Here is a 16224-nt window from a genome sequence, read left to right as displayed (position 1 = left end):
GAGTACTTCTATCCTAAAATACAGCAATTAGATTGTGTCCACTGTCTGTACAGCAGAGAATTTAAAAAAAAAGGCATTTCTCAGCAAGACTACCAAGAGGGACTCAGATTCAAAAAATTACTTTAGCAGGCACGTGTCACTGTGCTCAAAATTATGATTCAACAATTCCATCTAATCATGAAAATACCAAAAACCTCTTAAGAGCCTCTGTGTTCAGCCAAAGAAATCCATAGACTACATAAGATTTCTGGAAAGAGAAGTTATGTATGTACAGTTGATGTTCTCTGAACATGGAATCCAAGCCCATACTCAGAATATAGGTCTTACCACAAGCAGTGACATTTCTGTCTTTGAGATAACAGCAACAGCCGTGTTCAGGCTCTGCTGAACATTCTGCTATATGCAAGTACATAAAAACAAAATACTCACAGCTTAGCTTTTTTTTTCACCTGCAAAATAATGTCCACGCCATAAGACAAAGCGGTGTTGAGGAAAAAGGACAGAAAAAAGTAATGATGAAGTAAGATGAACATAAGGAAATAAGCTCACTGTCTTTCACTAATAAGGTAGATGAAGATGGCTTCATACTTCTTCACACATTCACAGCTCCTGAGCTGTGACTTTATCTTTCCTGCAAACTGCACTTTCAGGGGCAGCCAACATTGTTAGAATACCTCTTTAATGGCAGAGGGAATATCTAAGGCTGCAGAAGGAGTGCTAAGTGGCTGGCTCTGTAAACAACAGGAATGGAGATATTTCAGAACAGAATTACTGAATGATGTCAACAAAACTTATGGAAAAAGGAGATGTGTTTAAAATGGGCAAAGATGAATTTTCCAGTAGGCTTTTGAAAAATTCCTTGTCACAGGCTTCTATGGAAACTCAACACTCAGAGCTTTAGGGAAAGTCTTTATGTTGATAAATAACTGATTAAAAGACAGGGAACAGAAAGTAAGTAGGTTAGCCAGACAGCTCTAGCAATGGAGGGAGGTCATTACCAGAGTTCCACAGGGATTTTTGGCAGGGGATGCAGTTATTCGTCATATTCCTAAGTAACCCGGGAAAATGGATGAGCAGCAAGGTGAGAAAGCTTTATAATGATATTAACTTTCGCACAGTGAAAAGGATGATGGCTTGCTGGATGTGAAGAATTAGGAAAGGTGCTTATGGAAGAAAGTCCCTAGGCAATAAAAAGTCAGATGAAATTCTTTGTAGTTGAATGCAAAGTGTTGCAAAAAGAGCAAAACCATTCTGATATCAAGAGTCATTATATACACAAAAGTGCATGCATTTTAAGAGTGCATTAGAGGACCCTATGTCATGGTTTGACACTGGCACGATGCCAGCACCTCCATGAAAATGTACTTTTTTAAATAATTGCTGTGAGATGTGATCAGGAACAGAGCAGAGCAGGCCCAAACTTAGTAACAAAGGAAAGAACTTTATTAAACTACTAGTACTATAAAAACTACAAACACTAAATCCTGGATGAAGACTTTCCAAAACACCCCTCCTCCTCCCACCTAATTTCTAAACAAACTCAACGGTGAGACACCACTCAGGATCCTGATCAAGTTGCTACCCTTCAGATAGTCAAATACTCAATCTTTCAAGGGAGACAGGAGTCTCTCCTGTGCCACAGACTCCCCAGGAAACACAATTGCCACCCTTGTGTTTTCATGTCACACATGGTAACCGCATGGAGAAAATCTGCCATGGTGACACTCTCCTTTCCATGTCACAGTGCTCTCACCACCGGGCATGGACAGACTGCTCACAGGGCTCCTTTAAGGATGCTTTGCCATGGACCAAAAGAGACAACAGTTCAGTTTCTCATCTCGAGACTACAGTCCCCCCCATTTTCCCCTGGGGCAGAGGGTCCAAGAACAGAGGTCCTCTTCTCCTCTTCTTCTTCCTTGAAGATAGAGGGCTTCTCCACACCTTCTCCAACTCTCCTCCGTTCTCTCTACTCCTCTGCTGGTAATCACTGAAACAGGTCTCCTGGCACACCAACGCACCACCCTAAGTGCAGCTTCTGTTAGGAGAATTTGGTTCAGTCTATAACTAACAAGAGAAGTCCAGCCACAAGCCACTCCATCATCTCCTTCCAACTCGAGAATTTCTTCTTCCATCATCTCGGATCCCAGACTGTCTCTCTTCTACTTCAAATCAAGGAGGAGTAATATTTTACAAAGCCTTCATTTCTCAGGAAAGGGTTAAAGCTCAGACTCTCTGGACAGCTGAAATCTCTGCCCAGCAGCCGATCCCCAAGGCCAAGGCTGGGCACCTTCCCCCCCCTCCTTTCTCCTCCGCGCCGGCAAAGTTACAGGTGCCGTCCGGACTCTCTGTCTCTTCCCTCTCTGGGGGGATGACAAAGACATCTCCGCTTCTTTCCACCCTTCCATCCACAGGAGCTGGCTCGGTTCCAGTCCTTCTACCCCTCAGCTCACCTCGACCAGGCCTCATGGCTTCCCCTCCCCCACCCAGCCCCATGGCTGGGCAGGGGAGGTCTGCACAGCACCCTGACCAGAACCAAAGAGAGCGAGCTCTTGGGAGTTCTTGCTTTTAACCCCCTGTGTTCTCAGAGGCGTATCCATACCTTCAGTGGTCACTCCAGGTGCCAATATCCAAACTTGACCACTGATTGGTTTGACTCAACTTCCTGAAAAAAATCACTTCCATGTCAAACCACGACACTCTACTACATACTATTAGCTTGTTCTTACTCTCCTGGTTGGCTTCTGTCTATAGTCATAGTTTAAGGTAGGATACTAGTCTGGGTGGATTTTTGGTCTGACCAGGTGGAGGAATAGGGCTTTTTAACAATTGCAGCCTGAGATTCAATATGGTGCATGTGACAGAAAAACATTCTGGTTTAGGACTCTACAGATTTCCTGTGTCCTTGCATGGCAGTAACCATGAACTTAAATCTGCCAACTATTGATGTTCACAGCATTAAGAATCCCAAGGAAGGTTTCAGCCCTTTAGAGTATTCTTTACAAACCAGCCACAGGCCCCTCTACTGGTTACACTGGGACTACCCAGGTAAGATATGTTAATCACATAAAATGCAAAAATACAGAAAGTTTCTTCACCAGAGGATGAAGACAAAAATGTTTAACAGAGGAATATGAATGAAAAAAAAAACATGGACAAAATCTATTTCTTTCACAACTAGCAACACCAGAACACAAAATGGTGTGAGGTTTTCCCCTGGAATTATAAGGCTGAAAAACTGGGAGTTTTTACTGCTAATGCTGAAAAACTCAGAGAACAGAAAATCCTTCTTGCATAAGACCAGATAATCTTTATCAAGGGGAGGAGCAGCCCACCAAAACAATGCCACCCAGTGAAGTGACTCTTTTCCCTAAAAGACTTCACAGAAGCCCAGGCAACTGTATATGGGAGTCATTATCCAGTTCCATTAATGAGGAACGGGAGTTGTCGATTCACTACTCAGTACTAACCTTTTGAAATCCCAATACTATGTCCTGACAAGCAGTCTTAGGCAGAAGGTCTCTATCTCCATATCCATCCATCCATCCAAGTAGATACAATGTGTCTTGGTCAGCATTGCATCAGCAGAACAATAGTGATCTCTCACTCTGCCATCCAGACTATGCTGGAAGTACTACTTCCTAACTTCCTACTAATTCATCTGCTAAGATGATGAAAGAGAAATAGTCCCAGAAGTCTTCATGGTCCCACACAAGGGAGAAGTCAAACTGAAATCAAGCAAAGGTATCAAAAAGAACAGTCAGGAATTGCTGCAATGATTCAGTTCACATTCATTGTGTCAAGTACTCTGCTAAAGCATGGCAATGAGAAAATTCCTGGCTTCTCATCTTAAAAAGAATATGGTGATACATATGCAGTAAACACTAGTTTGATGAATAATATACTAAACCATCCCTAGAGTTTCTCATTGTTTCTGATAACAGGAACAGACAGAGTCTGCTGCTCAGTGATTTCTCAAATGTTCCCAGTTCTCTCTAGCAAATAACATGGGAAAAGAGAATCTCAACTAAATTACCATTCAGAAAGAATATAAATAGGAATAGGATTCCTTGTCAGGAGGATCAGCCTGGTATATTCATAGAGATCAGTACCAGATATGGGCTGAAGACAACTGCTTCAGCTTCTGACAATCCTAGCAAGCAATGTCTAAGAAAGACACAAACTTCTAAACTTCTCTGTTAAGACTCTTACACACGTATGTAGGGTTTGTAGACAGCAATATGTCTTTAATGCAAATGGTAACGGCAGCTGGCAAGCAAAGCTTGCCATGTGTAGGAGCATAGTTCACAGCTCAGGGCCAATCTTTGTAGAGTCCAAAAAGCCATCACCAGAATGGAATAACAGTTTTGACAGTCTAAAAGCCAACACTACTCTGCTCTCTGTATCACTCTTCAGTGCCACCCACTCACTCCTGTAGTCATCCTCTGAGCATGCCTTACCCCACATGCTCAGGACTGTGTCCCTCACAAAAACACAGCTGCAGCAGGTTGCTCATCTTCACAGAGAGGCCACTCTAATCATCAGAGGTTCTGCCCTCAAATCAGCTCCTTCCTCAGCCTGCTTGCACTTTGCCAGAAGGCAGCCATAATTGCTAGTTTATAGGCTTCTCTGGGTGAAATCCAGCCTTTCTTCCAAGGTGTCCTACTGCGCAAAAATCTGTGGTGTCTGCCTCAAAAGCATTCTCCAGGAGGACAATGCACTTTTTATGGGAACAGGAAGCCATGTCAAAGCAGGTACAAGATTGTAAGATATACTTCCATGGCTTCAAAGACAGAAAAGTGCAGAGAGACAGTCAGTGTACTGAACCCATTCCCTTCTTCACAGACTTCAGAATATCTAATACTACAGATTTCAGCAAAGATGTTTATTAGTGGGAGACACTCCTGTCCAGAGGTACAAAGGAGAAGGTTCTGTGTTGTAGTGTGTTTTCTTTTTATTGTTTTCAATAGTTGGCTTTGTACCCCCCCTCCCCTGAGGCATTGGTTTAGTCCTTGCTGTCAGTCCTCCCTCATACCTAACCCTTATTCCAGAGAATTCCCTGTCATTTATGTATCCCTTGCTGCCCCATTGGTTTAGTTAGATTGTTCCCCTCTCCTGAAACTCCCTATTGGTTTATGTTCATCCCCTGCCACTCTGCTATTGGTTCCTAGTCCCAAGTTCTATCCTAGTCCTGTCCCTAAAAAGCCCCTGCCCTGCTTGTGCCTTGGTCCTTACCTCTGCTGTATATTAGAGTTATGGACGCTTTTTGTTTTGCCCTTTTGGCATAATAAATGATCCTCACATAAGCAAGCGAGGCCCATCTCATCTTTTCTACGTTGATCGCTCCACAACTGCTTAGGAGATTCGGGGTTCCAGGGGAGGTGTCGCACCCCCCTTCTGTCGCTCACACCAAGCACGCCGCTGCGTGCCATTGCTGCACCGCAGCAGTTCTGTAGCCATAGTATGACCCCATTCTCATTACACACAATGGAAATAATATCGCTGACTTTATTAGAAATTGTGTCAGATCCTGTCACCAAACTAGTGTGTCAGCTAGGAAGTGCTGAGGAGAAAGTCTTACTTCTGCCTTTTCAATCCAAAACAAACAGCGATCCAAAACATATATTCCCATTTAAATCCATAAATCCCCTAATCAAACCACTTCTGTAGTTTCTCGTAGTCTCTCTCCCATTCTTCAGTGATAACTCCATCTGCCACAGGAATCTGCTGTGGCACAATCCAATTGTGACTCCGCTGTTGAAGAGACCTGAGAGGGCTTTGAGTACCCAGAAAATGATCAGGACTCTCGTGCCTTTTGAATCAATAATTTTCATGCTTTGTACAGTGTTGCAAAAAACATAGTTTATTTTTAATGGAAAGGAGAAAAAGCCCCACATTACCTAATGCAGAACAACTTATCTTTATCACTGGAGCCCTAAGTCACATATGTTGGATGTACATGATTTCTCTCAGTTCAGCTTAGTTTATGCATTATCTCTTCTTTGATAGTGGAATAAAGGTGTGGAAGCCCATGATAAAAAAGCAAGCTAAAGGTATTCAGAAGTACACATTAATTTTATTACCAATTCAGAACAAGTCCACATTAATTGTCAACATTAGTCAAGGCACTGATTCTGTGATGACCTTACTGTAAAGCATATACAAATTATTTTCTCTGTACTTGCCTTTCATGGTCACCATTTCACAGAGTACAGTTTGTCTTGGACAAACCACAGACACATACTGAACAACATCCTGAAAAAATCCTTGATGCTTTTTTCCCCTTCTGTCTTTTGTACAGTATGTTCCAAATATGGAGGGTAGAAGACATTAAAATACAATTGCTAAAAATCTTACCTAAACTAATCTTAAAAACCTAATCTTAAAAAATAATTAAATTCACTTTTTATCACTTTGTGTTAAAGAAATTATTTTTCTGAACAATTAAAATGTGCAGATGCTTTATTTTGTTCCCAAAAATTAGCTGTCATTTTCTGGTTCTCTTTCACAAAGTTGATATTTGGCTTGCACATAGAAGAAAGCCTTTGTAACAAGTATAACCCAAGTGAAAATTTTATTTTACTTAGTCCTAAATTAGATACAAAATTAATCAGATAGTTTCACATCAGACTACCTTCAAATCCTGGCATGTAACTGCCTTGCTTTCCTTCTTTCATTCCATTTTTCCCTATCACATCTTTCTGTTTAATTTTTCTTCTAATTCTTTTCATTAGACTTATCTTTAGCTGTTACTGTTTCATGAGATAGCAGCTTGTGATGCTACTTCATAGCAAAGAAGGGCCACCATGCAGAAGTCAATGGCAAAACTCCCACTCACAGAAATAAAAATCTCCCTGATACATTTTAACTGAAACTCTTCTGGATTGTCAATTGAATACCTGCCATTATGTATTTGTTAGCTTTTTACTTTTCTGGGTTGAAACACTTGAGTTAGAGAAATCGAGTTTTCTCTCCTCTCCTCTTTCTCTTGAAAGCAACAAATATATTCCTTTCCTTTTAAAATGTAATTATGTTTCTTACCATCCACGCTGTGACAAAATCTCCCATCCAAGTCCCAACTGCAGCTACCTTCATAAAATTTTCATTCCTGATGCCCATGAAGTCTGTTATAATGTATGCACTGCAAAAACAAGAACACAAACATAAGATATACACATTTGCTCAATGTAGTTACAAAGAGCTTGCATCAGGGATAAAATTTATGATTTTCTGTGAAAGATTTCCCATTGCTTTCATAATGACTTTTCTGCTAGATCTGAGTCTTGACATAGAACTGAACCCATACAGATCGATTTCAATTAGAAATGCAATGTGAATCTGATTTTGAAGTCCATGTCTCTTTTGAAGGTGCTAAAATAACAGCTGACGAAGACTTTAGGATTATGTGAAGCTTCTGGAAGTAGAAAATGCTTTATGCTTTATCTTTTTCCTTTATACAAATAGAATTACAGCACTCTTCAAATTTGTGACTTTGCAAAATCTTTATGAAGAAAAATAAAAATCTTTAAGGTATCTTTAAAATGATAATCGAGCTGCTTGACTTTTCACTCTATCAGTTATACAACCACTTTTTTAACACATCAGTGTAAGCAAGTTTTGCAAAATTTCAGTGAGATGCCACTGTTTCTAGATTTATACAATTTATTTTCACAGATATATTTTACTTAAATCCAAAAGAAGCGTTTCCATTCTGCTTAAATAATGCAACAGATAGGATTTACAACCTGACTTGGTAATTTGACTTCAAGTTCACCAAGAAGCTATAAAGACAATTCAGAAGGTAAAGTTATTTGTTCCAGATCAAAACCTTTCTGAAAAAAAACCCATACATTTTAATATACTGATATCATTTTCTAAAAGACTTTTGTAGTGGTTAAGAAGAGGCAACTCTCCTCTAGAGCTAAAAATTATGATAATGAATATGAATGGCAATTGTATTTTAACTTTACATGTGGTATCTTTGTTTTCAAGACACTTGTAAACATTTTTGTGTATTGTTATGCCTGTTTAGGAGTACGCTTAAGTGACACAGTTATATGTAAAAGTGTCCTTGAACAGTGTGCTATCCATTATTCAAGTCTTACCATTGTTACATACCAAACATTGCAATGTCTAGAAGCTATACAGACCATATCTCTGCAATTGGATCTGTGCAAACTGATTCCACTCTCTGGGCCAGTTCTGTTAAAACCTAAATATCTGATCAAGATAGAAGGTCTTGCTAGCACAAATCCATGCATAGCATGGTATAATTTCTTAGAGAGAATTTAGTATGTTGTAGAGCAGAAATATTATTGTCAGTGAATAGTTTCATGACACATGAAAAATATCCTAGTGTAACAGCCCTTTTCATTATACATATTATGACCTTTCAGCTGGTATGTCACTTAGAAAAAATGCCATCTGTTTATTTTTTCTGTTGAACAGCACATAAATGCTGAATCTGATTTTCTGCTGGAAAAAAAAATCAAAAATATTTTTAACAGCATTCCATGTAGTTAAAAGATCATCAGTATCCTAAATTCACCATGTAATAAATAAGGATGTAATAACCCAAGAACAGGAACATCAGGTCAGCTTAACATCTCCCTACTTCAATGTTCTGTCTCCAAGAGAGGGCAACAGCAGAAACAAAGGAAGACTGAAAACAAGCAAGCACAACCCTCCCAGATATATTCTCCTAGATGCTTTAAAACTGGAAAATATTTGGAATTCCTTTTTTCCTGTATCCTGGGCATGCCATTCTTGTAGCATCTGTAAAGGCAGAAAATAATCAAGTCTGTGTTCCTTAAGAAGGTTTCTTATTCTCAAAGAAGGCACAGCAATAAGTGGCATTTGTAAGGAATGGCCCTAAAATGCAAAGTGAATCTTAGTCTTTTCCACCAGTGGGAGATACATACAAAATCCCAGGGTTCTCACCTTTTCTTATGTGCACTACACATTCTCATATGCATTACACATGATTACAGGTGTACAATAAGCAAACACTTGTACAACATCCCCAGAAAACAGGCCACTTGGGTGATCCCTATAGCCCTGGCACATAAAGCAGGCCTGCCACAGCCACCCTGGCAGGCTGCTGGGCACAAGGAGGGTTAACCAAAAAGGCTGAGAGGTCACTGATCCCTGAATATGGGTATTACCTAGCAGAAGAGAAATCAACTCAGACATAAGCAATTCTCTTTAATGGAAATTGAAATTCTCAGTGTAATCACTTGTTTTTATGAATGTTAGAAGTATCAGAAGGTTTATAATAAGGTTGAATGAGCTGGATACAATACTTAAATACATAGAAAGGTCTTGAAAACATCACATCCGTCCAACAGTTCTTCTTGTCATTTAAAACATGAAAACATCAAAGAAGTTTAGTATAAATTGTGCATTCCAGTCTACAAGTAACTAATGCCTAAATTAAATATGCAAATTGACAAACCTTCAGTTAGTGTCAAAATAGCATATCATTATAAAGAAACTGCTAGGAATATAAACTGTGCATGTTTTAAGTGCATTTACTGATGAAAATACAGCTACAACTTTGTATGAACAGGGAGAATATTTTTAGAATTGTCATCTTATTAGAAATAGCAATGAAATACTTTACTATTTCATTACACATCTGTCTTTTATGCTCTCTGCAGTATTATTTTTCTTTTAAAACATAAAGAGAAATCGACTACTTTAAAATAGGGATTTGGGGCTGCTAAAAATGAATTTAAAAAAAAACCCCAACCCCCCAGTATTCATTTTCAGGTTTTAGTTTAAATAGGAATACGAACACTTGACATTTTCAAAAAAGACATGCTTTCCTGATGATACTAGCAGGACACATAACAGCACCAAAAGTAAAATTAATTCTGTTGTGGAAAATCCTTGCATTTTTCTAGCTTTAGCTAGTGATTAGAGTAGTTTTCTTTAATTGTTTAGCCTTCTTCCTGGCTAGGACCCATGTCTGCACCTTGCAGGAGGACTAAGGTCTGCTGGGTTCCAGTTAACTGTCATGGTCAGCCCAGATTTTCTATAGCTTGTCAAAAGGCTTCTGTTTGCTTCACCATATGTGTACTGTGCAGCAAGGCACCAGCATATTGCATGAGCAGCACAGCCTAAGGAAACACTGAGTGAAAAAACACAGCACTTAAAGCCCAGAGTAAAAAAGCTCATCTGAGACAGGATAAGTGTAAATAACTAAAGTCTGAGGAGCCAATACTTGTGAACAGTACAGATAAAGGACAAATTTGTGACTGGGACTTGGGAGCCTTTCACAGTAACACTGGAAGCTGCAGCTCCAGGGAAACTGTTCTTAGCAGGCCAAAGTCTAAGGAAGGTAGAGCAACATTTTAACAGAATTGGATGAAAGAGAAGGATCAAAAGACAGTGAAGACTTGATAAACACAATTCTAAAACAGATTTTAAAAAAATCATATGTAACTGTCTACATCCATGTTGATGCAAAAGGTATGATGATAACCATGACTCAGTAAAAAGACATATGAGCCCAGTGTATTTGAACAGTTTCTGGAGTTAGCAGCAGTGTGCACAGAATGGATAAAGAGGGACAACAACACTAGCCTGGAGATTTTGTTCAAAGGAAGATATCAAAGCATTTTTTCAAAGAAAGATGACACTGCTAAAATTACTAAGTCTGAAAGCAAATGGAAGGTTTTAAATTTTACATTGGATAAAGATGCACAAGTCACTGTGGTGCTATCAACACTGTTCCAAGCCCTGGAAAAAATCTCATGACTGAGACTTAGTGCTGAGATGGTGTTTTCTTGACCATCACAGGATCTAAGAATGGGCTTTTAGCTTGAATAGAGACACTTCAATGAAAGGGTAAACCATGAAGTCAAACTCTCTATGGAGCTTTGTCAAACTGGGTCAAGGATTTAGTTGCTTTGTTACTTCCTGATGGCTAGCATGTCAAAAAAAAAATCCATGCTCATACATTAAAAGGTATTGTTAAACCTATGTGATTAAGTGATTCCCAGTGCAGTAACATAACTCGATTTCCAGATGATAAACCAAAGAGCTCTGTATCTCTTGTGAGGTCTGTGACATAACTGACAACCCAGACACATCTGAACTGAACCCTGGGTGCCCCGGGACAGCAATGAGAGCACAGACACTTTGGGGAGGTTTTAGTTGCCTTTTAAAGCAATTTTAGCAACCTTGATGCATTTTAACTAAACTTGAGCTGCTTCTTCATATATTTTAGATTACTGAAGGCACTGGGCTGGCACACAGAACACAGTGCATGTTCTGTACAGAGCCAACAAGAACTGCACCCACAGAGAGTGATAACTTAATGCTCTTTAAAAAGGAGGGGGAGGCCTAAATATCTTTTATGCTGAGTAACAAAAAGTCTGCACATGTTCTGCAGTCCAGTATGCACTTTTCTGAGGAGGTTTTATTGTTTGGCCTTCCCTTTAAATAGCTGACTATCTATATGGAACTCATCTTGCTTGGTGCTTCTGACAAAGTGAAATGCTTTGACACTGGCAAACAAGTGAAAGCACAGGAGTTTACACAGGCTGCAAAGAAGTATGTGTTTAGATGTAGCACCACAAGCTTCCATTACTGTCAATTTAGAAGAGGCAGAGAGTGTCAGAATAACTGAAAACATACATAAAAGACTACAGATACAGTTCCTGATCTGTATTTGTCACTCTAAAATGACAGAATGGCAAATGAGACACTTGGTAGCAATTCACTCAGCTGAAAAGCTATTTTTCTAATGCTAGGAATCGAAGTCAGAGGGAAGTTCCACAGGGAACTGGAACGTGCCCAGAGACAGCAAGACCTGCTGTCTTATAAACTGGCACATCATAATGAGGATGGCATAATGCACAGCTACCGGCAAACAGCACAGAGAGCACAACAGCAATTCATCCAGTCCCTAACCATCCCCAGTGCATTCTTTAGACATACAGACAAAACTTCTATGACACCAGAACAGAGAGAATTAAGAGGCACTGAACCAGGGATTTTGCTTGACAAGACATCAAAGAGGTAACAGCCACAAGAGGATCAGCAGGCTAATCTCCAAGACACAAAAATCTGAGAAGCAAAACCAGCTTGGCTATAGCAAGGCAGATCATGGAGATCATGGTACAGTGCAGAACACCTAAGACTGACAGACTGATTCTGTAACTGAGCATCACTGGTTGGTAACTTATTTATATATGCTTTTTTGAAATCAGGCAGCAGAGCTATAATTCTGAAAACCTCTGCTCATCAGCCTGCAGGCCTGAGGGCTGTGTAAGTTACTCTGGGGACCTTGCTTGTAAAGCTCCCAAGCCACTAGAAGTTCTGCTGCTAGAATACACAGGAGATCTTCACTGTCCACAGGGACAAGGCATTTAGCTTCTAGGTTTGCAAGCCTGCCTTCAAGACAAGGCCCATTGAAAAATGCAGCAATTTCAATTCTGTTAATGTAGAAGAGGTATGTAACTTAAATGGTAGGGTACACACGAGATCCAGTCCCTATTCCAAGGGACACTGGTTTAATGCTCTTCAGAGTCAGAGAACTGAACCTTACTGTCATTCTCAATATGAAAAGATGATGATACAAGAGGATAAGAAATATGTGTTCAGGAGACTGTTAGATGAGGTGAAACTGAAGCTGTATATTCCATATTTTGTATAAATATCATCTTTCACAGATAAGAAAAATATTCCCTTTCCTTCACTTTTAGAATGGATGCCACTGGTCATCATAGATGTTCAGATAAGATCACAACTACAGTCCAAATTAAGGTGCCTAAGCAAACTGGGACAGGATTTTTAACACATTTTTGTTCATAATGTAGCTTTTTCTACAGCTAGTTGTAGGAGTTTCCTGTGTGGGTTTTTGTGGCTCTTATTCCAATAAACCAAGCATAAAGCACGAAATGTCCAATAGAGTCTGGACTTCTCTTTAGAGATCAGGTGGTAATGATACAGATTAACTTTTGCCTAATGATGCTAGTCATCCTAGGCTGTCTCCACAATCAACAGATCTGACAGCAATTCAAAGCAGGATGTTAATTTAGATTATTTTCTTCTATGGCATAGTGATGTCATATATGAAAATGGCCAACAGCTTACATCAAAAGGAGTTGCAAAATGCAAATCATAGTGACAGACCTACTGCCAAAGGCTGTGAGAGTCTGCATGTCTACTGAGAAAATCTTAGGGATCTGCAAATTCAAAAGCATTAAGGACCTCCATTATGGGAGAAATGCAGCCCTTCGGGTAAAGGTAAACTCTGGTGAGTGTTGACACATACTTCCAGCAAGTTTAAATGAGAGGATTTGCTACACCTACATTTTTGTGTGTGTATCTGTCAAACCCTAAATGACAAATAAAATTGGAGACAATGAACGGACAAGCTGGGAATTGAACCCAGATTTCTTCCCTCAGATGAGCACCTTTCTCCATCATTACACAAGCGCTCTGCTGAAAAATATGTACTAACCCTACAGATTTCACTACAAGGAACTTATGATGAACAGGATAGTGTGAGGAAAAGCATAAAAGGTGCCTGAAAAAAGAATTAAACTAACTGATTTTTCAAATTCATTATGTCCATGAGATATCTTTTACAAACTTTCCAGGAGTTTTGCTATTCATGTGCAAGGTGCATCATAAAAACATATATTCTGTTTAGTCAGAAAGAAGAAAAGCAAAGGCTGCAGAGTGCATTTAGCATTTTTCTGCTGCAAATATAGGCTACAATACTCAGCCAAGGATAGGTTGCAGAAACATTTTCTAATTATTCTGTGAACAGATGAATGCTCACCCATTCACACATAGCACAGCCTTACCTGCCCCCACCACACACTCACACCAGCACTGCAGCTTATATGTAGCTGTTTATGCTTCCATTTCAACTCTATCACTGCTGCATAAGTTGTTTTTACTGAAGCAATGACACACTGGGTTGCCTCTTACATGCCAGTTTGATACTGCAGGAGAGGATTAAGGCATTTTCTCACTGCTAAGTGAATTGCTTGTTGAAAATTATTTTAGTGGATAATGAAACAAGTCAGGAGAACTGTGACAAGTTAAGAGAATCATGCTGCTTTTTACCATTTCCTTTAATAGGCTGGTAAAATTCTGCAACTAATCTGTAACACTGTACTATGTGCTAGTATATTAAATTACCTATTTGATTCACTCCTTGTCCCTATATAGGAGGATATCAGAATAGTTTCATGGTAAAAAGTGCCAAAATGTAAGATAAAACAGGTGCCCAGGGACACAAATACAACAGATGGCCTTGAACACTTGTTAAGTGTTGTAGATATGCTTATCTTAAAACACAAATAATTTGTTTGGTATGTGGTATTTCAGAATATTTCACCTACTAAAAATAAAACATAACAGATTTGGAAATAGCATTAATGTATTTGAAAAAACAAAAGAAACTAAAGACCATATCAGGCAGTGCATTTATAAAGATGAAGCTAGATTAGTAATATAGAAAAAGATGTGGTGAAACTTTTTTTTAAGAAATAGATAATTCTTTGTTTTTAAATTTGGTGAGATACTGGTAAGAATGGATTTAAGTAATGCTGCACTGGCTGTACTGTTCAGAAAGAGCCATGGCTTGCACATGTCCATGCCTGTTTTTGACATTTTAATATGCTTAAGAAGGAAAATAGAGAGATGTGTAGCAATAGTCTCAGAAATTGAAGTTCAAAGACACAAAAAATTATTCACTTAAAAAAAAAAAAACCTGTTCATGCCATCAACAGAATATAAACAAAATTAAATAAAATATAGCTGGAATTATCATTTTAACCAAGCATTTTGATAACTTTAAAACTTCAGTGAATTTCAGCAAAAGTTATTACTTTCTATCTGTTTCAGCTGTAGGGATGACAGAGAAGTTTAAATGCATTATTACAATGAATAAACAATAACTTCAGTATTATTGCTATTCAGAAAAAGGAAAGTAGGACAATTTTCAGTTGTTACAAAACACCAGATAGACGCTACTTGTAAACAGCAGTCCAACTGGGAAAGCAGAAGCAGAAAAACATTTAACTATATTTTAATAAAAACTTGTAAGTATTAGCAGATGATGCAACTTTGCATATAAATAATTTTTAACTTACTAAGCTTCCCTGAAAATTTGATTTTTAAAAATTGGGGTTTTTTATTTTAAAATAATGAAATGCCAGAAAACTAAAAAAAACATGCCATAAGTTAATGAGTTGGAATAGAGGGAACAAAGAAATGTTGACACAGAATCTCTGCTGACAGATACTCAGTGATCATGACTGTAGAGAATTTGAGCTGGATCTGAAAAGACTTGCAAGCCACAGCTTTAAAAGGGATACTACAATCTGATATAGCTACAAATGGGCCCTAAATAAGAATCTTCTGTAGCACTTTGTCTGCAAATGGTTTTTTCTAAAACATTATCCAAGTTCTACAGCCTGCAGACACATAGCCAGTATTCTGTGGATAAATCAAAATTAATTGGGAAACTGTCACAGAAGTCAAAGTTATTATTTAAAACTACTTCCAGGTGCAAAGAGACTGTATCTTTCAGGTTGGGTGGGGCTTTGAGCAAGCTGGTCTAGTGGGTAGCATCTCTGCCCATGAAAGGGGGGTTGGAACTGGATGATCTATAGGGCTCCTTCCAACCCAAACCTTTGTATGATCCCATGATTCAGTTATGTATATTTGGCTTTTAATCTGTTTAAGATGACTGGTTTATATCAGTCTTGCTTCAGTCTATAAAATCAGACAGATATAGAAACTAGAGTTGTTAAACAAAAATTATTTACCATGCTCACAAGTACCTTTGAGAAGAAATGGAAGGGAAATGAGGCTTGACAACTCAGGGGCTGGTCTGAGGATTTGGTTGGCTTCCCTCCTGATGTACTATCAGCAGCAGATTGCAGAGCAGATGGAAAAGAACTAGACTTCAAGCAGTGTACAAATTATGAAATTGAGGAGATTGTTTCTTTACTGTATTACTTGAACACTGTATATAAAGAACAACTGTGTCTAGGGCCAGTCACTTGATAGGAGCTGGCATGTAATTGCAGCAGAGAGTTTCACATGGAATACACAGCAAACAAGACAGCCTGTTCTTCCACTCCTTGGCTGACAACACAAACACCTTTGCTGTGACTTCTTAACCATCCAATGGTTGATACCAGTCCAACACTTGACATAACTTTGCCTGGTATTGTACTGACTGCTTTATTTTCT

The 16224-nt window shown here is 38.9% G+C and overlaps 1 protein-coding gene across 3 annotated transcripts in view; it reads right to left on the bottom strand.

The window, feature by feature from the left end:
- Positions 1-16224, bottom strand: part of TMEM117 (transmembrane protein 117) — a 181048-nt gene that overhangs the window by 98419 nt on the left and 66405 nt on the right. For all 3 annotated transcript variants that reach the window (XM_068190043.1, XM_068190042.1, XM_068190044.1), the window contains exon 4: positions 7039-7138. In XM_068190043.1, the coding sequence (XP_068046144.1) occupies positions 7039-7138 (100 nt within the window). The remainder of the gene's footprint in view (positions 1-7038; positions 7139-16224) is intronic.

This window comes from Anomalospiza imberbis, chromosome 5 (genome assembly GCF_031753505.1).
Source record: "Anomalospiza imberbis isolate Cuckoo-Finch-1a 21T00152 chromosome 5, ASM3175350v1, whole genome shotgun sequence".
NCBI lineage: Eukaryota > Metazoa > Chordata > Aves > Passeriformes > Viduidae > Anomalospiza > Anomalospiza imberbis.
The sequence above is the reverse complement of the archived record's forward strand: the minus strand, read 5'-3'. Positions and strand labels throughout refer to the sequence as shown.